The following is a 25,534-nucleotide window of genomic DNA, read 5'->3' on the forward strand; positions in this document are numbered from 1 at the left end:
CCTGATATATTTATATAGAACAAGCATATCCCCCCGCAGCCTTCTTTTGGCCAGGTTAAACAAGCCAAGCTCTTTGAGTCTCCTTTCATAAGGCAGGTTTTCCATTCCTCGGAGCCCGTCTCTGGACCTGTTCCAGTTTGAATTCATCCTTCTTGAACATGGGACACCAGAACTGCACACAATATTCCAGATGGGGTCTCACCAGCGCCTTATATAACGGTACTAACACCTCCTTATCCCTGCTGGAAATACCTCGCCTAATGCATCCTAAAATCGCATTTGCTTTTTTAACAGCCGTATCACATTGGCGACTCATAGTCATCCTGCTATCGACCAATACCCCAAGGTCCTTCTCCTCCTCCGTCACTTCCAACTGATGCGTCCCCAACGTATATCTAAAATTATTATTAAGAACTTTGCACTTTTCACTATTGTATATCATCCTATTACTCTTACTCCAGTTTACAAGGTGGTCCAGATCTTCCTGAATAGTATCCCTGTCCTTCTCCGTGTTAGCAATACCCCCCAGCTTCGTGTCATCCGCAAACTTTATTAGCACATTCCCGCTCTTTGTGCCAAGGTCAGTAATAAAAAGGTTAAATAAGATCGGTCCCAAAACCGATCCTTGAGGGACTCCACTAGTAACCTCCTTCCAGCCTGACAGTTCACCCTTCAATACGACCCGCTGGAGTCTCCCCTTTAACCAGTTCCTTATCCACCTTACAACTTTCATATTCATCCCCATCTTTTCCAATTTAACTAACAGTTCCCCATGCAGAACCGTGTCAAACGTCTTACTGAAATCGAGGTAAATTAGATCTACTGCATTTCCTTTATCTAAGTAATCCGTCACCTTCTCAAAGAAGGAGATCAGATTGGTTTGGCACGATCTACCTTTAGTAAATCCATGTTGCAATTCGTCCCAATTACCATTGACCTCTATGTCCTTGACTAATTTCTCCCTTAAAATTTTTTCCAAGACCGTACATACTACAGACGTCAAGCTAACAGGCCTATAATTACCCGGATCACTTTTATACCCTTTCTTAAAAATAGGGACTATGTTAGCAATCCTCCAGTCGTACGGCACAACCTCCGAGTTTATCGACTGCTTAAAAATTATTGCTAACGGGTTCACAATTTCACGCGCCAGTTCCTTTAATATCCTCAGATGGAGATTATCCGGGCCCTCCGATTTTGTCCCATCAAGCTGTTCAAGTTTGGCCTCTACCTCAGTTGTGGTAATATCCACCTCCATATCCACATTCCCACTTATCATCCCTCCATCATCGCTAAACTCCTCACTAGTCTTATTAAAAACTGAGGCAAAGTACTTATTTAGATATTGGGCCATGCCTAGGTTGTCCTTTACCTCCATTCCATCCTCAGTGTATAGCGGCCCCACTTTTTCTTTCTTTGTTTTCTTTTGTTTATGTGGCTGTAGAACCTTTTACTATTGGTTTTGATTCCCTTTGCAAGGTCCCGTTCAATGCGGCTTTTAGCCTTCCTCACTTTATCCCTACGTGTTCTGACCTCACTAAGGTAGCTTCCCTTGCTAATCCCGCCTTTCTTCCACTCCCTGTAAACTTTCTGCTTTCTCCTAATCCCCTCTCTGAGTTGCTTGCTCATCCAGCTTGACCTACAACTCCTGCCCATGGTTTTTTTCCCCCTTTCTTGGGATACAGGCTTCCGACACTTTCCGCAGCTGCGACTTAAAGTAATTCCAGGCCTCCTCCGCATTTAAATCTGCAAGTTCCTCCGTCCAATCCACTTCCATAACTAATTTCCTTAGCTCTTTAAAATTAGCCCTCGAGAAATCGAAAACCCTAATCCAAAATCTACATTTGTTTATCCTTCCATCTAGTTTGAACTGAATCAGCTCATGATCACTCGAACCAAGGTTATCTCCTACCACCATTTCTTCTACGAGGTCCTCACTGCTCACGAAAACCAAATCTAAAATGGCATCCCCTCTCGTAGGTACTTCAATTACTTGATGAAGAAATCCATCTGCTATCACATCCAGAAAAATCTGACCCCTATTATTCTTGCAAGCACTCGTCCTCCAGTCTATATCCGGGAAGTTGAAGTCTCCCATAATCACACATTTCCCCTTTGTGTTTACTTCATTAAAGACATTAAAGAGGTCTCTATCCATATCCAAATCAGATCCGGACAGTCTATAGCACACCCCAAGCACTATCTCAGGGGAAGCTCTAGTTGCTTTTTTACCCAGTGTGATTTTTGCCCAGACAGACTCTGTCTTATCCATTCCATCGCTTCTTATTTCATTACAGTTAATCTCATCATTGATGTACAAGGCTACTCCACCACCTTTGCCTTTCTTCCTGTCTTTTCTAAACAGCACATAGCCTTCAATACCTTACTCCAGTCATGAGTACTATTCCACCAGGTTTCTGTTATCCCTATAATATCCGGTTTCACTTCCTGCACCAGTAGCTCCAGTTCCTCCATCTTGTTACCTAGGCTCCTCGCATTAGTGTACAGACATTTTAATTTTTGGCGTTTAACGTCAATGACACTCTTTCCCCCATCGTGCACAGACCTTCTACCACCCAGCATCATAAAAAAAGCCACAGACACGTCTCTTAAGGAAAATTTTCCCCATTTTTCTATCAGCTTTTCTGTAGAATTTATTGAAGAATGAAATCCTTGCTACATTTTTTTTGTACTATCTTACAGAAAATATAGAATATAATAGTAAATTATATTTGCTACTACTTTTCCAAGAGTGGTTACTTAAACCAGATTTTAATGTAAACCCAAGCCATTTACTACTATTCACTACTTGTGCATATATGGTTATTTCCCCCAACCCCCCCAAAAGAGAAAATTTCATCTGTTAGGTAGAGATCCTCAACTATTTGACTTGTAGCATGTGTTCAAAGTATTTCTGTTAGCACTATTACTATGGTGTAAATGTAGAACAAAGTGCAAAACCAGCAGAGATCAGGAATACTGCACAAGAACTACTGGTAATGTAAATTCAGACAAGAACTTAACACTGGAACAAGTTAATGAGATGCTAAGGAATCAAAATGAAGAGTACCAAGATGAACTCCTGGTCATCCACACACTGGGCCATGTCCTTAAGTGAGCCAATATATAAATTGAACTCTGAATTTGTGCACATACTAAAATGAGGAAAGTTACAAGTGCTCCCTTTTGAGCCTTTTATCATGCTGTATTTTGGCTCATAACCATCCTACTGATACAATGTGTTCTCATGTGTACATTTGCAGTTATTTTTGTAAATGATCATTAAACCTACAACAAATCCAGATATAGAAGACTCATAATGGGAGAATGTCAGCCTATGAATAGATACACGGGTTTACTTCTAAGTGAATTTGGGCCATGGAATTTAGAGATGGAAGAGACAGTAAGTATTACATATTTTCTTTCCTGTGAAGACAGGGGGACTACCCAGGTCTATAGGAAGCATTGCCAGCAACAGAGATGATCTAGTAAGGGGGGGGGGGGTGGGATAGCTCAGTAGTTTGAGCATTGGCCTGCTAAACCCAGGGTTGTGAGTTCAGTCCTTGAGCAGGCCATTTGGGGACTGGTCCTGCTTTGAGCAGAAGGTTGAACTAGATGATCTTCTGAGGTCCCTTCCAAACCTAATAATCTATTATTCTAAGACATCACTGCAGTGCTCTTGTCATCTCCACACTGGATTTTTGCATGCACTCTATTTGTATCTATACCTGAAGACCACAAGAACATTCTGCACTGCTAGAATGTTAACAGTCCACTTAATTAGTGCCTATACACTTCTTATGCCTATGCTCCAGGGACTGCACTGGCTTCCAAATCATTTTCTGGTGTAATTCAAGGTCAAGGTCTTGATTTTCATAGTTTGGTTCCTATGTAACTCAGAGATCAACTCTCTCCTGAAAAATAACATTGCCCGTTGTGACATTGATACCAATATGTGAAAAGCAGTAGCATCAAACAAGTCAGTTTAGAGGGCCAAAAAAAATTTAAAAAAAAAAAAAAAAAAAAAAATCAGCTTAGCCAGTCAAAGGAACATCAGAGTCAGGATGCCCTGAAGCAAGATGAACTACCCAGCAAGAAGAGAGGACCATTTTGCAAGCTAAGACAAGATATAGGTAACAAGACCAAAAAAACACTACTACATTTCTTTTCCTGGTCTGTGGAAAGGTCTGTAAATCAACATCATCTTACCATCTACAAGTCAACTCAAAATCAGACTCTCTTTTTCTCAGGCATATTGTCATTCATCAGCATGTTAACACACATGCACCATGTTCTTTAACTGAGTCATAAATATACCGTTTCTTAAGTTATTTCTTTCTAAGCTCAATTACCTTGGAATATCCTTTTTAAAACAAATGGGCTCAAAAATCTCTTATAAAAGAACAAAAACTAGTACAATGATGTGTGAGTCTGAGGACAATTCTTTCACTATGTACCACAAGTGACTTCCAGCCTACACATCATAAATCATAACCTGAGAAGAATTCTCCCACAGCCAGGATTTCAGACACACTTGGATACAGAATTCTGTCTGCTCAAAAAATTCCATCCAAATGGGATACCACGTGATTATTTTTGTAGATATCTTTAGTCAGGAGCTCCTCAAATTTGATTGAGCAAGACATCAGTCCCTATGGCTCTCCGCATCCCCAAAATGATGGGCCCAAGCACCTATAAAGCGTTCTCCTGACCTTCAGTTTTCAAAGGGATCCAGTAACTTATTAAAACTTAACATGGCATCTGTCAACATTTATCATCATCCAACTAGTGCAATTAATTCCATTTCCTGTCAAAAGTTCAGATGACGATAGAAACCCTAGGCCTACTGAAACTCAGCTCAGCGTCAACAGATAGGGATTTAAGGCTGTTGATGCCAAAGTGCAATACAAGAATCCCCTTGTTAGCGGGATGATGAAACCCATTATTTTGCTCCTGCCAGCATCGCATGGGAGGATTAAACTAACAATTAGGTGTTTTCTTCAATATCCAATTGATACAATCACCTGCAAAAAATAAGTAAAATAGGAAACTATTGTTTAAACAAGCAGTGAAAGGGAAACCTGTCACAGGAGACAAACACGTTTCTGCTGCTTACAGCAGATCGAGCACCCCATGGTAATATTTAATGCCAGCTCAGGATCCTAAATGAGCATGTGTTTGAAGAAAAGAGGCAAGATTCCACTTGCTGACGCAAACTACATCTCCCTGGCCTGCTGAGCCAACTGGGTAGGGAGGGAGTGCCGCTGGAGAGAGCAGGTGGCATTTTTAATGTTATACTCTTAAGGTGGCTTTGATGAAAGATAACAGCTTTTATTTCCACTGGCAGCTCGAGGTGAGCCCCACCACTGAATGCTACTTAGATTTGCTAAATCAGTACATCTACAGGGTTTAATCCCCTTCCAGTAAGAAAGTTGCTGACACTCCCAACCAGCATTCCCCTCCCCACTCCAACACTGCACAAAGCTTTTTGTGGGGAGAGCAATCAACCCAGCCTTCCCACGGCAGATTTTCTAGCAGAGACCCTTCACCTGTGGCACAAATCTAAAAGCAAGAGTAAGAAGAAAAACACAAACATGGCTGATGAGATACACAGGCAGTTTGTCAATAGTACAGTCACACTAAAATACCCATTAGAAATCTGTTTCCTATCACAAAAAGGGCTTTTTGCCCCAAGTTTCGGCTAGCTTCCTACCAATCTCAGGATTCAATTCCTCTCCTGGGTTTTCTGAACTCTGCACAAATCTAATCCGTCTGATTTCATACTGACTTTTTCCCCATAGAACTCTCCAGGGGTAGGTGGGAGAGGGAGTATCCGTCTTTCACTTATGTTGATCTCCCACACCTAGCATCCATCCATCAACTCTTCCCCTTCTTCACTTTAAACCTCACACTAAAATCTTAAAACACCCCCCTGCCCTATTTTTGGGCACTATATACAATGTATGAAGGATGCAGAAGTACCAACCCAAGCATTCAAAACTCATGAGTCAGGTCCCCAAAATTAGGAGATTGATTTAAAAATCTCATTTTTAAAAACAATGAATTTAGGATGCTTTTTATTTGCCTTCTGGTGCTGAAACATCTAGGATTCATGTCTTCTACTTTTTTTTTTAAGACACTAGGGACATAAAAGTATTTTTTTAAAGAATTATGAGATTCTCAGGTAATAATCTGACTCCAGAGCTGAGGCTCTAAGAAAAACACCAAATATCATGAAACTCTTGACTAAAATCACAAGAGCTGGCAACACTGAATGATGTTTATGTAAGGATAAATGGACAATAATGTTGCTGCAGATGAACATCTTAAATATAAGCTGAATGAATAAACTGAAGGATGTCATGAGGAAGAGTCTTATCAGCTTTCCAGAGCATGAGGATGCCATGTGAGTTACTGATACCCTCTGAGACCACATCTACACTACAAAATTATGTTGACCTAACTTACATCAGCATACAGCCAACACGGTTATTAAACACGCTTGGCTCCTTGTAATGGTGGGGCACGTCCTCACCAGAAGGACTTGTATTATCACTGTGGGGCACCGTGCAAAGGCTCCTCAAGCCAGTAACTGTTGATGTTAGCAACGTAGTGTTTACACTGCCACTGAATCAACCTAATTACATCAACTATGACTCTATGCTGCTCGGGGAGGTGGTGTTACTAAATGGGCATAGAGAGGCTGTTGCATCAGTGAGAGCCAAATTTAAGTGAAGATACTTCCCCAGCTAGGTCAACGCAAGGCAGCCTATGTTGATCTAACTGTGTAGTGTAGACAAGGCCTAAAACAGGCAAATTTTGTTCATTACATTACAATTTTATTAGCTAAGTCATGTTATTTCCCCCTCAAAACACTTTGTAAGACTTCATGGGATCTTTGAAGGGGGCTCAAAATTAGTTGTAGAATTATGGAAGGTTGCTAAACAGATATATTGTGGGGCCTAATCCACGAATTTCCACAATATTCCAAATCTCTCCTCTGACATCTTTGAACTATAAATAGCACGACCTCTCCAGAAGTCAGTATGCAGTATTATCTCCCCCCACTTGTATCATCTGGTAATAGATCAAAAGGTCAAAGAACTAAAAGTTTAAGACACATTCCATACGGTTGCCACAGTGTCCGCTTACATGACCGTAGTTTTTTCCCCACCCCTTTAAGGGCAGAAGATCCAGTTCAAAATCAACAGATTACAGAGCAGCCCAAGACCTAAAGAGAGTTTAAAAAAAAAACACAACAAGCTCTTTGGATCACAGATGTAGGTTTCCAAAAATGATCACATAATTAAAATGGGAGTATCTGCTTGTGATCTAAACATTCCATAAAGGGGTCTGTAAGTACAATATTGTTATAGCTCTCATGAGAAACATCTAATCCATGAAGGGTAGTTAGCATGTTAGTATTCACAATTATGAATGCTACTTTGTGCTTATTCATAATTTTTTTTCTTACAGATGAAAACTAATAATTACTCTTCCCTCACAAAATGTTTAGGGTTTGGGAATGCTTCCAGTATGCCAAACCTCAGCTTGGTCTTGTAATTCAAAAGGGGCATTAGTCAGAAATTGCCATTGAGCAACATGTGATGTTTTTAGCACATCTGTGATAATTTCACTGCTGCATTCAGACTGAAGCACTTGTATAAAGAGGGGGTGCATTCACTTCCACCCATTATAATGCTGCCGATTACACAGCGACAAACATAATTACATGCACCTACGCCACATGCTTGACACTGGGAAGCTCCACTGCAGTGGTTTTCAAACTTATTCCTGGCAACCCAGTTGAAGAAAAAACTGTTGATGCCACCACCCAATGAAGCTGGGGAGGAGGGGCTTTGGGTGTGGGAAGGACTCAGCGCTGAGGGAGGGGTTTGGGTGCGGGAGGGGGGTCAGGGCTCTGGGCTGGTGGGTGCAGGCTCTGGGGCGCGGCCAGGGATGAGGGGTTTGGGGTGCAGGAAGGGGCTCCAGGTCTGGGGCAGAGGATTGGGGCACAGGCTTACCTCAGCTGGCTCCCGGTCAGCGGTGCAATGGGGGTGCTAAGGCAGGATTCCTGCCTGTCCTGACACTGTGGACTGCGCTGTGCCCCAGAAGCAGCCAACAGCAGGTCCAGCTCCTAGGCAGAGGCATGCAAGCAGTTCCGCGCAGCGCTCACCTGCAGGCACCACCCTCCCCTCCAGCTTCCATTGGCAGAGAACTGGCCAGTGGGAGTGCGGAGCCAGTGCTTGGGGTAGGGGCAGCGTGCGGAGCCCTGTGGCACCCCTCCTGCCTAGGATCTGGACGTGCTGCTGGTGCAGCGCAGTGTCAGAACAGGTAGGGACTAGCCTGCCTTAGCCGGGCAGCAGTGCCGACAGGACTTTTAATGGCCTATTTGGCGATGCTGACCAGAGCCGCTGCAACCCAGTGCCCTACATTCCACAACCCAGTACTGGATTGCAACCTGCAGTTTGAAAACCACTGCTCTAGGGGCATCGCTTCACCTTCGTTAACAAGCTGGGATGGATAAGAATCGCCTGAGAAGTCAGCTGGAAACTGATCATTTATATTCGTTTCTATTAGGCATCAGTGATAGACAGTAAGGAATCCACTATTTACACATTTCTTATTGCAGTTACTACTCGCCTGTGGAAGTAATGCAACCTGTTGGCATGCAAATTGATTGGGAGCTTCATAAACACTTCCAGCGTTACTAGCAAACCAGAAAGCTCAAAAGCCACACTCCCCCAAAACCCACGTTTCCCCACTGACCCACAGATAAACCACATTTTCAGTTGCTTTAATATCAAGTCTTTTCATGGCAATTAATCCACCTTCACAGGTTCTTCTCTTACCACTTATAATGGGATGAAAACAATCACCAGACAATGATACAAAAATCAGGTCCTGTTTACATCAGATCATACTCAGGCTGAAATGCAAAAAGCCTCAGCTTCTATACATAATAATTTAGAGCCCAATCCTGCGCATCATTACACACGTAACTATACTCAAGTTAACAGTCCCATTGAAGTGAATGGGACTCCTCATGAGTAGATGTTACTTGCATGTGTAAACAAAAATTTGCAGGCTCAGGCCTTTAATCTATTGCTATATAAACTATTTTCCTGTTATTGATTTTTGGTGTTAAAGATTAAAAAGCACACCAAAGAAGGTCTCCAACTCAATCTCCTTTCCTTCCTCACAAAACTCCCCTCACGCATGCGTGTACACACACACACACACACACACACACACACACACACACAGAGCAAGCAAGGTCAGGATAAATATGCCATAACATTGATCTTAAATGCAATTTAATGAATATTCAGACAAAATAGTATTTAATTAACTCTGCATCTGGAACACAGGACTATGTTATTCCCTAGCAGGGCTTATGGCTTTTTATTACACAACAGTCAAAGAACGCTGCTTTAAAATAGCAATATTGGAGTGGTGCTGCTAAAGACCTTTCGTCCCTCTCAATGTGTCTGTCTGTCAGTCTCGTCTTAACTCTGGGTTTGAGTTAGCTGCTGAGTGACTAAGATTCCGTGCATATCATCATGCAGGCAAAGCTCACCTCCTTGGGAATAAATGACACCATTTCTAGCTTTCCACTTCTTTATCAGCTCTGACCTTGAGCCATAAATAGAACTAGCCATCCGGACTAGGCAGTGATGGGAGAAGAGAGATGTACACTTATGGTTCTAAACCAGTATGGAATAGCAGCTGGCTGCCTCTCTGGGCTAAAGGAGCACAGCATTCAGCAGAGGTGCTTATCACTGCCGTCAGAAAGTTTTAATGATAGCTTTACATAAAGAAAGACTCAGACCTCTACCTTGAAAACTAGCATTCTGGAAATATACATCTACCCGAGTGTGAAGCAAAGAGGGTATGGGACGGTTAAGGCGTATCGGTAGGGACTATTTTGATTTGAGGATACTCATGGTGGAGAATGTGTTTTTTTCCTCCCCATGACAGACTGCACTGAAACAGAAATTTGCGATTCTCCCTTGATAAATTCACAATGAAACCAGCAGTCCCCATAAGGTAGCACATTCAAAGTCTAATGGGATTCTTACTTTTTATTCTTGTCCCTACAGCTTAACTAATATCACCCTTATGTACGACAAGCTGCCAGCTGAGCGTGCCAGTGCAAACAGAGATGATACAGTAATACTGTTACCCCTTCTGATAGAATTGCTCAGTCAAATTCAGAGTGGGGAAGGTTGTTTCTGTTAGGAGGAGAAACTGGTGGTGATGGAGTCAAGTGTTTCTTTGTAAATAAACCGGGTTGCATCAATGTACAATGTCCTATTTTCTTGAACAAAGGCAAATCGACCAAGAGAACATCTATGTTCTCAGTTCCAAGCACCACAGGTGGCAGGTGAAACCCTTTCGGAGAGGCTAGCCCCCCAGCCTTAATGCCCAAGGTTCTGCCCCATCCCACTCTTTCCATCCCCCTTGCCAGCCCAAGCCCTGGGCTGCCAGCTGGAGCTGAGCCCCAGCTGGCTTCTAGATAGAAGGACGTGAGGAGGGACACAGCAAGTGGCCTTGTGGGGGAGGGTGTGCAGGAAGGAGCGATGAGGCAGGAGATGGGGCCCTCACAGGGGAGGAGGCAGAGGAGAGGAGGGACATGGCAGGGACCTCTGGAGAATGGGATGGAGGAAAGGAGGAACTCACCAGGCAGCAGCAGGTGCCTCGGGGAAGAGACGAATCACAGGTGGGGCCTCCACAGCCCAGGCGTCTGGCAGCGGGTCGATAGCAGCTGCACCAGGGGAGGCTTAGCTTCCTCTGGCCTATTATATCCGCTGCCCATGCCAAGAACCTTTTCAATCAGCACTACCCTGAAAGCTCTCAGCTTTCCTCAGGGCCACATTCCCAATGTTTGGACTGTGTCTCACGCTTCCTTCTGCCTTGTATGCTGGTCGTTTCTTCTCCTTCTCATTCTCCCTCTCCCCACACTCAAATAATACTCACAGAAGCCTCTCCACTCATGTATTTCAAGATCCTGTGTGGCTTCACATGTGCCTTTGTTTTGAACAGTGACAAGTGCCTATGATTTGGTTGGCAGCCCCACCCCAACCCCGATTGTTTCAGTTACTAGTTTCATAAGGGAGTTAGTGGCTTCTCACATCCATCTTAAATGAAGCTTACACCCGACATCCCCATTTTCAATGGCCCAGAACAATACCATTGCTTGTAATACACTGAACACTATGGCATAGCACCGTTTCCCAAACTTGGGATGCCGCTTGTGTAGGGAAAGCTTCTGGTAGGCCAGGCCAGTTTGTTTACCTGCCGCGTTCGCAGGTCCAGCCGACCGTTGCTCCCACTGGCTGCGGTTCGTCGCTCCAGACCAATGGGAGCTGCTGGAAGTGGCGGCCAGTATATCCCTCAGCCCGTGCCACTTCGCTCCAGGCCAATGGGAGCTGCTGGAAGTGGCACGGGCTGAGGGATATACTGGCCGCCACTTCCAGCAGCTCCCATTGGTCTGGAGCGACGAACCGCAGCCAGTGGGAGCTGCGATCGGCCAGACCTGCACACGAGGCAGGTAAACAAACCAGCCTGGCCCACCAGGAGCTTTCCCTACACAAGCAGCGTCCCAAGTTTGGGGAACACTGGCATAGCACATATAGTTAACAGAAGACAAATGGCTAAGGACCGGAATGGTAACCTAGCATACAGCAAAATTACATGTGATGACTTAGTCCCACAGATGCCTTGTTCCTCAGCCACTGTTTTAACTCTAACACCACTAGTGGGATTGTTCTATGGAGGGAAGTGGAATCCTTCTGTATCCCTACTATGCTAGCACACGAAAGTTCAAATGTTTCTGATGGGCAGGAGAACAATCTACACATTAGTATGGGTCTCTCATTACAACAGTAAGGCCTGAAGTCTAAGCCAGTATGTTGAGTGGAATAAGACAACTAAGATGCCTGTAGCTGAGGAGTCCTGTCCCCCATCACAAGGAGTCGCTTATGTTAGCTAACTGTGTACTCTACGGATTAAGGGTGTCAAATTCAAGCCTCTGCAAAGAAGAATTCATGCCAAATTAAAAATCAAACTAAATTAAGAGGAAAACAAGCCTGAAACTTCCTTGAACAGATGCATCCCATTTGCATGGACCATATGGTCATAAACATACGGTATGCGTCGTTAGTCATCAGAAAAAGGTGGCCTCAGTGAAAATATGAAGGGTTGGCAATGAATCAGATCTGCATCTCTACAGGAAAGGAGCCAGTGGTTTCAGTCTAGTTCTCGGAGGACTAGAAAACCCAAACAAACACAATCTTGTTCAGTCTAAACCAGGAGACAAAGGATTGAATGGGCAATAAAGAGTGAAGTCCTCCCTCACACTTAGCAGTGGTCCCTCCAGGACAGAGCTGTGGCCTGTTAGCAGTGCAGCATGATGATGCTGTCTACTGCCATCTTGTTCTGTGGGTAAACGAAGGGTTCTGTCTTAAGGGCTCTCTATCACTGAAATTCACTGAACATAAGAATGATAAAAGCGTAGCTTCACATCGAAAGACAAAACAAGTTTCTTCAGCCTTGCCCTTTGCCGGGTGACATTGGTTAAAGCAGTGCAGATTATATTACAGAAGATTAAACTGTCAGCAGCTCAGGAATATCCTCATAAACAACAGCTACAGTCAGGCCAGTTATCATTCAAGTTACAAAAATCTGTATGCTATTAACCGTACAAACCAAAGAGTGTAACCAGTGTATTCCAGACATGTGTAAAGAGCTAAAAGAAAAACAGATCCAACAAAGGTGCCAGTATAGTTCAATGCATTAACCATAGGAAGCAATTCCTGAGTTCTAGTCCTGGCTCGGACTCAATATAGGGTCCTTGGCAAATCAGTTTGAACCAGAATGTGAAGGCCTGACTCCCACTGATGAGCTGCTGCTCACACAAACACCCGACTGACTAGTCCTGTGAGGAGCTACTCACAGGAGTATAGGATTCACAACCTGTCCCTGAAACACCTTCTGTTCCAGTTTCCCCATTTGTAAAGTCAGGATACTACTTGCCTACATGGAAGAACATTTGAGGACCAATCAGCTACTGTTGCACAGTGCTTTGAAAATATAAAGCACTATATCAGTGGTCCCCAACCTTTTTCGTCTGGCGGGTGCCAGACAACGAGCCACGGAGGACTGTGGCGGCGGACGAGCAGCCACTGAAATTCCGCTGTCAAGCGGCAATGTCAATAGGTGTCACCACTGAAATGCCGCTGAGAAGTAGTGTCATCTGGAGGCGTTGCCGCCAAAATACCGCCAAAAATCAGTGGCATTTCGGCAGCGACACCTCTGGATGATGCAGCTTGTCGGCAGCAATTCGGCGGATGCTCGTCCGACGGCCAGTACGCGGGCACACTTAAACGCCCCTGTGAGCACCATGGTGCCCGCGGGCACCACGTTGGGGACCTCTACACTATATAAAGAGCTAAGTATTGTTATTAAAAACCCAGTAATTGTAATACACAATATATGTATGTTACCCTATCAGACCCGTTGATAGCCATGGTGGCCATTGAGAGCATGACTCAACTCTGTCCTATGTATTCCCACACAAACTATGGGATGGAAGGGAAAGTTCATGAGGTAATCCATGGTTAAAAAAAAAAAAAAGCAGCAGAAGGCTGTAATTCAGGCAAAGTTGTTAACTGCAAGAAATTATTTTCATCCATCAACAGCTAATACATAGAAAGTTTTAGTTAATCTTCTGAAGCAAAGACTTACTCCCAACTCTCCACAAATATCCCCCACCATCTCATCCCCTTGCTGAATGACAATTTAGAAGGCAACATCTAATGATACAGTGACAAAAAGAGTCACCTTTCATCCTAATAATGTATGCAAGAGGCGGAGAAGGAGAAGAATTAATGTTCTCTTTGCATTCTCCTTATGAAAACCGTGTTTGGCTATGGTGTTCCCAAACAAGCCCTAGAGGTGCTAATTTATTCCTTTATGTAAGAGAGGGAGAGGGAGAGGGAAAGAGCATGGATATCTATGGATACAGATTATCTGGGGCCTGATTTTCAGAACTGGCTTCAGTCTTAACACAGTTTTATCAACATCCAAAACAAATTCAGTTGCTTTGTGTGCACACACAAGAGATAGATGTCTCAATTCTGAAAGATGCACCTGTATTTAAGTATCTGATTGCTCCTTGCAATGTGCTATTACATTATAAAATACACCTGCTATTAACCTGCACCTTCAAAATGGCCCGTACAAATATCTGCAAGTGCAAAAATGCAGACTGAAAAACAGAGCCTGAAGCACTTCTGAAAAGCCACTACAGCGCATACGGGGTATGTCCAGAATATCTGAATATATAGCTTAGCTTCTTAAAGTAAAAATTGAAATAATCTCTTCAATATAGACTTTATCTGCATACTCAGAATATACACTGGCTTAATAATTATATGAACTCCCACGGCTGGCTCTAGTAGCTATAATAGTCTGCTACTTGCTCACAGCTAACAGAATTCTCTTTTGGGAGGTGGGGTAGAGTTGGGGGTATTGGTGTGTTAAGTGTCACAGACTATCTCCACAGATGACTGGAGTGCATATGCACTCAGTTCATTGCAGAAACGTCGTCGAGCCCAGAAAACAAAGGGAACCTTTCCACTGGATTTCAGTAGGCTTTGGTTTAGGGTGATTTATAGTCACTTGAGTGTCACCGCACAGCACACTTGTGAATTCAGAGATGCTCCAGTCCCTCAATGTGGGGTTGCAGCAGTGCATTATACATGTCAGCCTGTCTGGATTTTTCCTTGATGCACTATGGTTTGTTGGTCACTAAGCAGGAATCTGCAACTTGTGAATAGCAGGGATTTCAACTACACCCTTAACTACAAGCTGAATTAGCAACATGCTAAACAAAATCAGCCACTGAGCTTGTAGCTCTTAAAATACTAAGAGACAGTACTCAGTCAAAGCAAAAAAAAAAAAGTGTCTCCCTGGGGAAAATAATGTAGGATGTAAATGACTGAGAAGACCAGCAGGTATTTTAGGATGCTTAAAATACTTTCCTGACAAAATTCTCTGAAGTCCTTGAGCATGAGTCATCCCTACCTTACTCTGGCCCAATCAGAGTTACACCTGTGTAAAACTAGCGTGACAGTGAAGAATAGGCCCCTTATGTCTCCTGCGAGTTTAGAATGCGGTATGGGGATAAATGTCAGGCTGCTGTCTTTACTGCCAGCCTAGAACAGTCTTCCTTGTACATATCACACTAACAATACCAAAAAGGTTCAGTAAGACACACAAACCAAAGACTGTCAAATCCAACATCTGCAGGGCATGACCAAATGCTTGGAAAGCAGCACTATGCACTCTCAGTCAGACACAGATCTATATGAGGTTTCAGATGCCAGAAGGGAAGTTGGAATTCCGGTGTTTTCCCTATATTGATTGATTGTATAAAAAAACACTGGATGGCTTTGGCCCCAAAGTGACAGTTTAAAATAAAATTTGTTATGAATAAGCTTATACATGTGTGTATTTTATATATATAATAGACAGGGTCAGGCCAGATGGCTATAGGAGAGTGATGTTTTGTTTGGACAAGAGCATATTAAGAAGGGGACATGATAGCAGTCTTCAAATACTTGAAAAGCTGCCATTAAAAAAAAGAAAAAATTGTTCTCTCTTGCAAAATTGGACAGGAGAAGAGGCAATGGGTCAAAAATACAGACTGATTGGATCTCAGCAAAAACTTCCTATCTGTAAGAAAAGTAGGACAATGGACAAACTGCCTAGGCCATGGAATCTCCTTCATTGGAGGTTTTCAAAAGGAGGCTATATACACCTCTACCCTGATACAACGTGGCCCGATATAACATGAATTCAGATATAACGTGGTAAAGCAGCGCTCCGGGGGGGGGGGGGGGGAAGAGCAGGGCTGTGCACTCCAGTGGATCAAAGCAAGTTTGATATAACACTATTTCACCTATAACACGGTAAGATTTTTTGGCTCCCAAGGACAGTGTTATATCCGGGCAGAGGAGTAGTGTGATACAGCAGGGCCAGGGAGCCGTGGGAGAGTGGTCCTACTGAAAATTCCAGGGGAAGTGGGCGGGCATAAGCCCGGCTAAAGGACCCTCCCCTAGCCTTTGGGGAGGATCCACTGAACCCAGGAACTCAACTGATTATGGGGAACAAAAAAGAACAGCTGACCGTTTACAACACAGAATACAAAGTGTACAGTGCTCACTTTATATATTTATTACAAGTATTTGCACTGTAAAAATGATAAAAGAAATGGTATGAGGTGAATTGAAAAATACACTACTGTAGAGCAATCTTTTAATCATGGAAAATGTAGATTTTTTTTGTTACATAACTACACTCAAAAAAACCAAAACAATGTAAAACTTTAGAGCCTACAAGTCCACTCAGTCCTATTTCTTGTTCAGTTAATCACAAACACAAACAAGTTTGTTTACATTTACAGGACATAATGCTGCCCGTTTCTTATTTACAATGTCACTTGAAAGTGAGAACAGGCATTTCCATGGCACTTTTGTAGCAGTGTTGCAAGGTATTTACATGCCAAATATGCTAAACTATTTCAGAGAACATGCTTCTATGCTGATGCTCATTAAAAAAATGCGTTAAATTTGTGACTGAACTCCTTGGGGGAGAATTATATGTCTCCGGCTCTGTGCTTTACCTGCATTCTGCCATATAGTTAATGTTATAGCAGTCTCAGATGATGACCCAGCTCATGTTTTTTTGTTTTAAGAACACTTTCACTGCAGATTTGACAAAATGCAAATGTGAGATTTCTAAAGATAGCTACAGCACTCAACCCAAAGTTTAAGAATCTGAAGTACTTTCCAAAATCTGAGAGGTACAGGGTGTGGAGCTACTTTCAGAAGCCTTAAAAGAGCAACAATCCGATGCGGAAACTACAGAACTGAACCACCAAAACATAAAAATCAGCCTTCTGCTAGTGGCATCCGACTCAGATGATGAAAATGAACATGCACTGGTCCGCACTGCTTTGGATTGTTATCAAGCAGAACCCGTCATCGGCATGGACACGTGTCCTCTGGAATGGTGGTTGAAGCATGAAGGGACATATGAATCTTTAGCGCATCTGGCATGTAAATATCTTGTGATGCTGGCTACAATGGTGCCATGTAAACACCTATTCTCACTTTTAGGTGACATTGTAAACAAGAAGCAGGCAGCATTATCTCCTGCAAATGTAAACAAACTTGTTTGTCTGAGTGATTGGCTGAACAAGAAGTAGCACTGAGTGGACTCGCAGGCTATAAAGTTTTACATTGTTTTGGTTTTTAATGCAGTTTTTTTTCTCCTTTACATAATTCTACATTTGTAAGTTCAACTTTCATGATAAAGAGATTGCACAACATTTGCATTAGGTTAATTGAAAAATACTATTTCTTTTGTTTTTTACTGTGCAAATATTTGTAATAAAAATATAAAGTGAGCATTGTACACTTTGTATTCTGTATGGTAATTTAAATCAGTATATTTAAAAATGTAGAAAACATACAATTTATTTAAATAAATTGTATTCTATTATTCTTTAACAGTGCAATTAATTGTGTGATTAATCACACAATTAATTTTTTTAATTGGTTGACAGCCCTACAAATTATATTTACAGGTATTCAAGTAGAGGAATATTGAAGCAACACAGGATTCCAACTCAGATCATGTGGCAGTAAGAAGGAACTGGAGAGGTATCAGTCCACACTGGCCTTTATACCCTTGGTCCAGAGCACAAGAAGATGAACTGTGCATGTCAGACCAACAGACATAGCTTACTAAAAAAAAGTTTCCCAATTCAGGTGTATGATGCACATATGTACCAATGTGTGGAATACACACAGGGACCATGACTTGAAGAACCATCGTGATTTACAACACTATCACATTCACACACAAGTCTTGCATAATGTTTTGTGCAATGTCAAAGGAGGCAATATAATCCCCTCCCCCCCGCAATTTTTTCTTCAAAATCATGTTTATTTTCCCCCTTGCTGTTTATAATAATGAGCGCTTAGAAGATGGCCACTTCTGTTTCCTGACAGTTTTCCCTTCCATTGTGTGGAACATTATAAACATGCCCAATCCCACATCACCACCCTAAAATCCAGTCACTTGTTTAAAATGATTTAGGGGCCCCTGCAACCACTCCTAACAGCTGTTACTGTTCTCCTATTCCCCATACAAACAAGGGAAATTGACTAGGCAGATTCTGATCATGATCCTAACTGACCATACAGGAGAAACATGACTACCTACAAAAGTTTCAACTTTCAGTTATAGTAATCTTATTACTTATAATAACTAATATAAATATGCAGAGTGACATGTTTTTCTGAGTTGACATCACTCCTATAATGGCAATTACTAGATCCAGTAGTAATAAGAACAGAGTAACTGGTTATTAATGTCATCGGTTTCTTAAAAAGGCCTGAATACATAAATGTTTGCTTAGAGAATTTGGTCTTTTTGGTGCCATTCAGCTGGATGCTCTTACACTTATGACTCAGCCAGCTCTCCACTCATCCTTCACTTTCCCAACCCACAAGTTCTGGGATTGTATTTTGAGAAATACAGATGTCTTCTGACTGAATCCACTCTGGCCACAGCTGTTGCCAATGACAATATCCAAAGTTAACCTTCACAATCAACTCAAGACAAACTGGTTTGAGCCAGTCACATGTATTAATTCATTTACACCAAATGAATGAGAATTTGCTACCTTTGCAGGTGAAGCATTTGATGTGAAAGTGCTTGGACTGGACACGGAGCACTTCGCCTTTACATGGCTCCTCACATTTATGGCAGTGGATGACAGGCTTCTCAGTGGAGTGGGGAGGTTCTTGGGAATGGGCCACTGTAAAAATAAAATACAATACATTACTGTAAGAAAAGGAATACAGGATTTTCCTCCCTTCCTAGATCTATGCTCTCAGCAACGAGTGGTATATAATCTCTCCATAGATTACATTGTACGCCCAACAAATAAACATGTTAACAGAGATTCTGTGCACCAGTACCCTTTCCATAAAATGGTGTTTCAAGTCACGCACAATATCTGCCTTATTGCACTGAGACAGGCAGGGAAACAGAAAGAGAAAAAAAACCCTTAGTGATTTCGGTCAATCTCCCTGTCACTGATTCCACAAGTACTGCCTCAGTTCCAGAGCGCATACCAAGTGTGCATGAAGGCATAAAACAAACAAGCAGGGCAGAAAAGAAAAAAAACTGGGCAAGGAGAACCTGAGCAGGAAGCCCAACCCAAGCATAACAAACAGAAACAGAAAGCAAATTTGAGAAGTTAACTAAACTCAAGTAGCTGTGTTGATGTACAATTTACTGCATTAGAATCCCATCTGATAAGAGTTGGAGTCCTAGGGAGGGTTGTGATGCAGAGAAAAATTGGAGTCTGCCTGCTACTGTATACAAGAGTGCAAGCACAGAAACATGTGTCTGAAGTTAGAAGAATAAAAGGAAGCCATCTGGCTTGTTTTTACCCCCACTGACTTCAGCAGAAGTTAACTCTTGTGTGTAGAGGAACAAGCCAGACATAGGAAAGGCTATAGAGGGTAGAAGTGGGCAAAGTCATCCTCAATTTAAGCTTGCAAAGTAGCCGGAAGAGAACATGGAGCACCAACAAGCAATACCTACGCCTTTCAGCACAATTTCCAAGCAGGCTTACAGAATGGCAGGGAAAGACAATGATAAGGGGAAGAGCATTCTGTGTATTGATCACACAGACATTCCACTTGGCCCTAAATTAACTCCAGTAACTACCACAATGAGTAGCTTCTAAACAGGAGCAGAAGGAAAGATCTCGTCAGTGTTATAACCACACTTTACTGTGCTAATAAAACCATGACTGCTCCGTGTTTTACTTCTGACCAGCAATGTTTAACTTTCACTTAAGAGCTGTCTGGAATCAGACTAAGGACCTGGTAAACCCTCAAGGAGTGTAATGGAAAAGCATGGGGTAAATCAATACAGAATTTGGCTCAGTTTGTGTTATCTGAGGTAATTAGGGTGCCCCAAACAATCCCCTTGTGATTTTTCTTCTTTTACTAGTAGAAAGTTGTGCTCATTATACTACCTCAATATAGTGACATTGCTCACCAATGTATTTTTAGGATAACACATGCATGCATCCGATGAAGTGGAGTTTCGCCCACAAAAGCTTATGCTCAGATAAATTTGTTAGTCTCTAAGGTGCCACAAGGACTCCTCATTCTTTTTGCTGATACAGACTAACATGGCTATCACCCTGAAACCTGACATACATGCTCTGTGTTTCTACCTTCCTTGAATCTCCGTATTGCCTTCTGCTGCCATTTGGATGAAGTTCTATCTGGGTACGTAGTCATGTCATATTTAGCACCATAGACTTCCAGGTACTATTTCCCCCCACCCCTTGCTCTCAGACCCTTTCCCACTGCTCTCAACTCCTCCTACTCCCTCGTCGCAGCTGGCCGGACAACCTTCCTGGTCATGCTCTGACACACTCTCCCACCTCCTTCCTTCACACTGCTGTTTACAGTCACCACAACCTCCCATCTAGTATTTGCCATGCAAGTTCCCTCTCTTCCTTCAATAAACTTCTGGAAATTTATCTACCACTTCATCAAGTACTTTTGCTATAAAGCCACTCTCTTATTCTTTTTTGTACATACTCATATCTTTAGAGTATAGATTTGTTGGGGAAGAAACTTTGCTATTTTGTACAGTTTATCTATTATGCAACACATAGTAAACAGAAAGAAAAACAGTACTAAACCTAGACGAAATCACATATTTCAGGCAACAATTTATATCTTCAAATTCAGCTAAACTTATAACTCAGCAGCTGTCATTTGGTTAGCGAAGTTTTTCTATTTAAAACATTTAGAGAAAGCTTAGCTGCCTGAATTCCTTGACTGCAATATGAAGCTTTACCTCTTCCTCTGTGATATGTATCATCTCATCTATATCCCTAGAACAGTGATTCAATTCACATGAGTAAGCAGAACACAGAGGGGAATGCCAACTAATATTTTAATTAGCAGTTACTTCTAAATGAAGACCCATAAGTACGTTGCCTTGAGTGAACCTCTCCTAATCTGTAATGCAATACTATTTTTGGAGTGGAAGAGCAGAGATGGTTATTCTTCCAAGCAAGACTATTAAATAGTCTATTAACTTAGTTACAAGTTTTAGTAGTACAAAAAAAGAAGAAAATACAAGGCAGGAGTTTCTAACAGGTTTGGATTTATTTTAAAATACAATGAGCAAAACTTGCCCCTCTGCTTTGTATGGTGGGGAATGGGCCAGACCCTGGGCCCACTGAAGATAATAGCAAAGCTTCCATTAGTAACCCTCCAGCCCACAATATTCTGCTCCATCTGCTTTGTGAACACAGAGCTCCTTAATAAATTCTGTGCATACCAGAGTCCTGATCCAATGTGCAACTGAGAAGAGTTGACCCATATTTGGAATGAAATAAAAGGTACATCAGGCCAAAACTGGGAATCAGTATTGTATTGCCAGTAACAAGTTAACTTTCTCATTATGTTTTGCCTTTCAGGGCCATTTAAGTAAACAATGCTGCCATATCCAATCTGAGCTCTCTGATGGAGCTAATTACAGTGCCTATCATATTGGCATCAGCTTTCGCTTTGGTATTGAGGTTCAGACCCCAATTTCTGCTCCTTCTCAAGGAGTCACTTGCAAGCTTTTCCTTTTGGATATCTACATTACACAGCAAAGGCTTCAGTGCCAGTGATGACTCTTTTCACATTCACCAGCGAGCATGCAACAGGGAATTAAAAGGGGGTGGGGAAAGAGTGGCGCACCATGCAGGAGAATGGTCATGAAACCACCCCTGACTGCAGGCCCGTTAAAAATAGGTTTATGACTAAAAGTTCAGCTACAGTCAGAAAAATGATTATGTACAAGTTTATTGGACACTTGTAAGCTGGAAGCTGATTTGGTGGTGAGGCCCCTGAGCAGGGTTTAGTAGAGATCTCAGCCTGGCATTGGAAGACCCACCTGCATCAGCAAGGACATCTCTACTCCAGAAAGGATTTGCCCTCTGGACTTTTGCCCTGGCAGGGATGGGGCCAGAGAGTTGCTCTAAAACCATGGTTAAGGCTCTGCTAATCTAGTCACCAAGACAGGAAGGATGACCTAGTGGTTAGGACACCAGCTTAAGACTTGAGATCGGAGTTCAATTTCGTGCACGACTTTGGGAAAGTCACTTAGCCTTTCTGTGCCTCGGTCCTCCTGCTGTAAAATGAGGAGAATAGCACTGCCCCTCACAGGGGTATTGTGAGGCAGAATGCATTAAAAATTGTGAAACGCTCAGAGACTAGGGTGATGGGGGCCATTTAAGTAACTGAGATAGTAAACATGGTCGTACCCCTTCCCCCATGCATTTTTGGGGCTGCTCTTCACTAGAAAATAATGTTGTGTTAGACCTCAACCTTGAGAAGTCATGTTAATTCACATAACCTTAATGCATCAGCTCAGACAGGCTCCTCAAGACTATGTTTGAACACTACCTTATTTTCTAGTCAGACAAGTCTAGGCACGGTGCTGGCCAGCTCAGGACAGAATTTTCAGCAGCAGGTTGTCTTGCCCTGGGCTATGCTAGTAAATGCCAGAACCACTCAGGCCTGAATCAAGTCCCTTGTTTAGAAGGCCTCTGCAAACCTCTGGAGAGGTGAAAGAAAGCTATATTATCATGAAGGCAATTACAAGTTTGCCATTTCCCAATACCTAGGAGCAAATCCACATTACCTAGGGTGACCAGATAGCAAATGTAAAAAATTGGGAGAGTGGGTGTCTAAGAAACAAAAAACTCCAGAAATCAGGACATCTGGTAACCCTAACATCACCTGCTTTAGAATAATATGCAAAATCTTATAATAAAAAAAACTAACCATCTCAAATAAACTTCTCTAAAACATTTATTACCAAATTAAAAAAAAAAAACAGATAAGCCATATATAAACAGAATTATTTTGAGAGATGAAAGACAGTCATAACATAAAGCTTCCCATATTTTTTTAGCATGTACATTACTTGGGTTATAAGCTCCTTGTGGCAGCAGCCATCTTTTTAATTCTGTTGGTACAGCACCTAGCACAATTGGGTTCTGGTCCAGGACTGGGGATCCTAGATGCTAATACAATACAAATAATAGTGTGCTTATATACCACAGAGCTAGTGTGAAATTAATGAAATTCAAGTACTCACTGACAGTTGCACCAGTGTAACTAAAAAGTGTAATTTCACAGTGAGGTAGCTAAGCCACAGCAAGTCTGTGTGCTGACACTTTTGTCTCAGTTGAAAGCTGATATACCCATTTAGCTCATAATCAGTAAATTTACAGGAGCAGGCAAAACGGATACACTCAGTTTTAAATCAATATAAGATTTCACACAGGAGTTTGAACCATTTTAACAAAACGGGCTTTTAAAAACTAAATTTAGTTGAACGAGTGCAACTTGTATGTAGAGAAGCCCTAAAAGAAATGCTAGTAATACAGTGATAAAAAATGAATGTTTCTTTGAATATGTTGAATAATGTATCTTTTTGAAGCTTCAGTGTGAAGCCTATATTGTACATATTGAAGACTTTGCTGTTACAGTGCTTTCAGCTGTGCTCTCAAGTCAATCCATGCAAACAAGAAATCAGCAAAACACATTTTCAGTGAGGTTTCTTGTTATTTTGTAGGGCAGATACAACTTTGGAATTTAAATTGTATGCTGGAAACAGCAACAGGGCCATTTCCTTGATAAGAACCAAATTTGAAGCCAAAATTATGTGCAGAAAAACTGCCCAAGACAAAGTTAATTTAAGTTCCTGGGCTTTAACAAACCAGGTTAACCAAAACATTGTCCTTTAGTTTAGTACAGGATTCCACTAAGTCAAGGAGTCAGACAGGTACATTGTCTCTCAAATAGCTCACTTAGCCCTTTGAGTGTCCATGCTATGAACACGACACACAACCGTTCTGGTACCCCCTTTACCTGGACTCTTTCCCCCCCCCACTCAGAAAATCAGTTACACCATTTTTAAGTGGAAACACATCAGGTCCCACAGTTCTCTGAGGAGATAAGAATCTTCCAGTGCTGCAACCACTCAGGGTTTGGAGTCTTGCTGTCACCTCAATCGCTGGGTGCATTTTCCAGCCAGCTGCTGCTATTCTTTAAGAAAACCTCATCTTAGTCATGATCTGGTAATGAAAATTTTATTGCATTTTGTATCTGTGCTACACTGGCATAAAAATCTGGAGTAATTCCACTGGTCTTGATTTGCAACAGAGTAACTCAGTTCAGAATCCAGCCCTTCGAAAGTAATATTAAAGTCTGCTCTATGAGAGAGACCTAATTTAAAAAGAATAAGTAATGCCCATCTCCCAACACACTGTTCCAAAGAGCAAGACCGATAACTTCCACTTGGCTAAAGCATGTTCTTTAGAGTGACCATATGTTTTGGCCAGGACAGTCCCTTTTTTAAGCTCTGTCCTGGCCATCTCAACTTTTTTGGCAAAAGTAGGCATTTGTCCTGTTTGCTCTTGCCAACTGATGGGGAGGGGAAGAGAAAGGGTTCCAGCATGCAGGGGGCAGGCAAGGTTCAAGTGACCAGCAACCGCCTCGAGCAGGGATGGTGGGGCTCAGGCAAGTGGCCGGGCCAGCCCCGCGGGGTGTCCCATTTTTCCTTTGGGAAATATGGTCACCCCAACGTTCCTAAAATAAAGGGACATTTGCTGCGGGAGTTTTAAATCGGTAATGTCACTGCTGCCTTCTGAAAAGCAGCTCCTGGGACAAAATGGGTAATGACCATTATGTGTATCCCTGTCTTAGCCAAGGACAGAGCCACTACTTAGCCCACTCCTCCCCCAACTGGAAATTACAGCCATTACCTGAAAAGTAACATTTTTAGGATAAAAAAAAAACCAACTCACAACTCCTTAAAAAACAAAATATTTCTGCACCTGACCCTTGCTCCTAATGCAAGACTGTTTTGGAAACCAAAGAACCATGCTGATAAATGCTGACTCAACTGCAGGTTCTGCTGGCAGAGCTCCATATCTCTGCTGCAAACCACAGAAGAGCTTGGCTCTTTCCCGGAAGCTTCTCTCCGATTTGTGGTAAATGTCTCATTAGGAAGATTCTCTAAAGGTGAGGTCACAGCAAACACACTGGGCCCAATCCTGCTCCCCACTGAAGTCAATGGCAAACCTCCAGTTGAATGGGAGCAGGATCTGGACCGCTGTGCTTCAGATAGTATTGACTTTTGTCTGAGCCTCATTATCACTTGGTCATTTTCCAGATTCAGACATACTTGTACATTGGCAGACTCAGCCTGGCAGGCAGGAAACAGGAAATTCTTCCAGTCTGCAAGGCAGGGTAGATTGATTTAAGTCACCTAAAGGAAAGCCTCGATTTTAATCAATATTTGTATTTGTAGTTCAATTATTTTCCTAAAAAATGGTATCTTCTCATTGGTTGATATA

General features: G+C 42.3%; 1 protein-coding gene across 18 annotated transcripts in view; it reads right to left on the reverse strand.

Annotated features, from left to right (window-relative positions):
* ABLIM1 (actin binding LIM protein 1) overlaps nucleotides 1–25,534 on the reverse strand; it is a 315,920-nt gene that overhangs the window by 157,385 nt on the left and 133,001 nt on the right. For all 18 annotated transcript variants that reach the window (XM_030569044.1, XM_030569053.1, XM_030569056.1 and 15 more), the window contains exon 2: nucleotides 18,761–18,895. In XM_030569044.1, the coding sequence (XP_030424904.1) occupies nucleotides 18,761–18,895 (135 nt within the window). The remainder of the gene's footprint in view (nucleotides 1–18,760; nucleotides 18,896–25,534) is intronic.

This window comes from Gopherus evgoodei, chromosome 7 (genome assembly GCF_007399415.2).
Source record: "Gopherus evgoodei ecotype Sinaloan lineage chromosome 7, rGopEvg1_v1.p, whole genome shotgun sequence".
NCBI classification, from domain to species: Eukaryota; Metazoa; Chordata; order Testudines; family Testudinidae; genus Gopherus; species Gopherus evgoodei.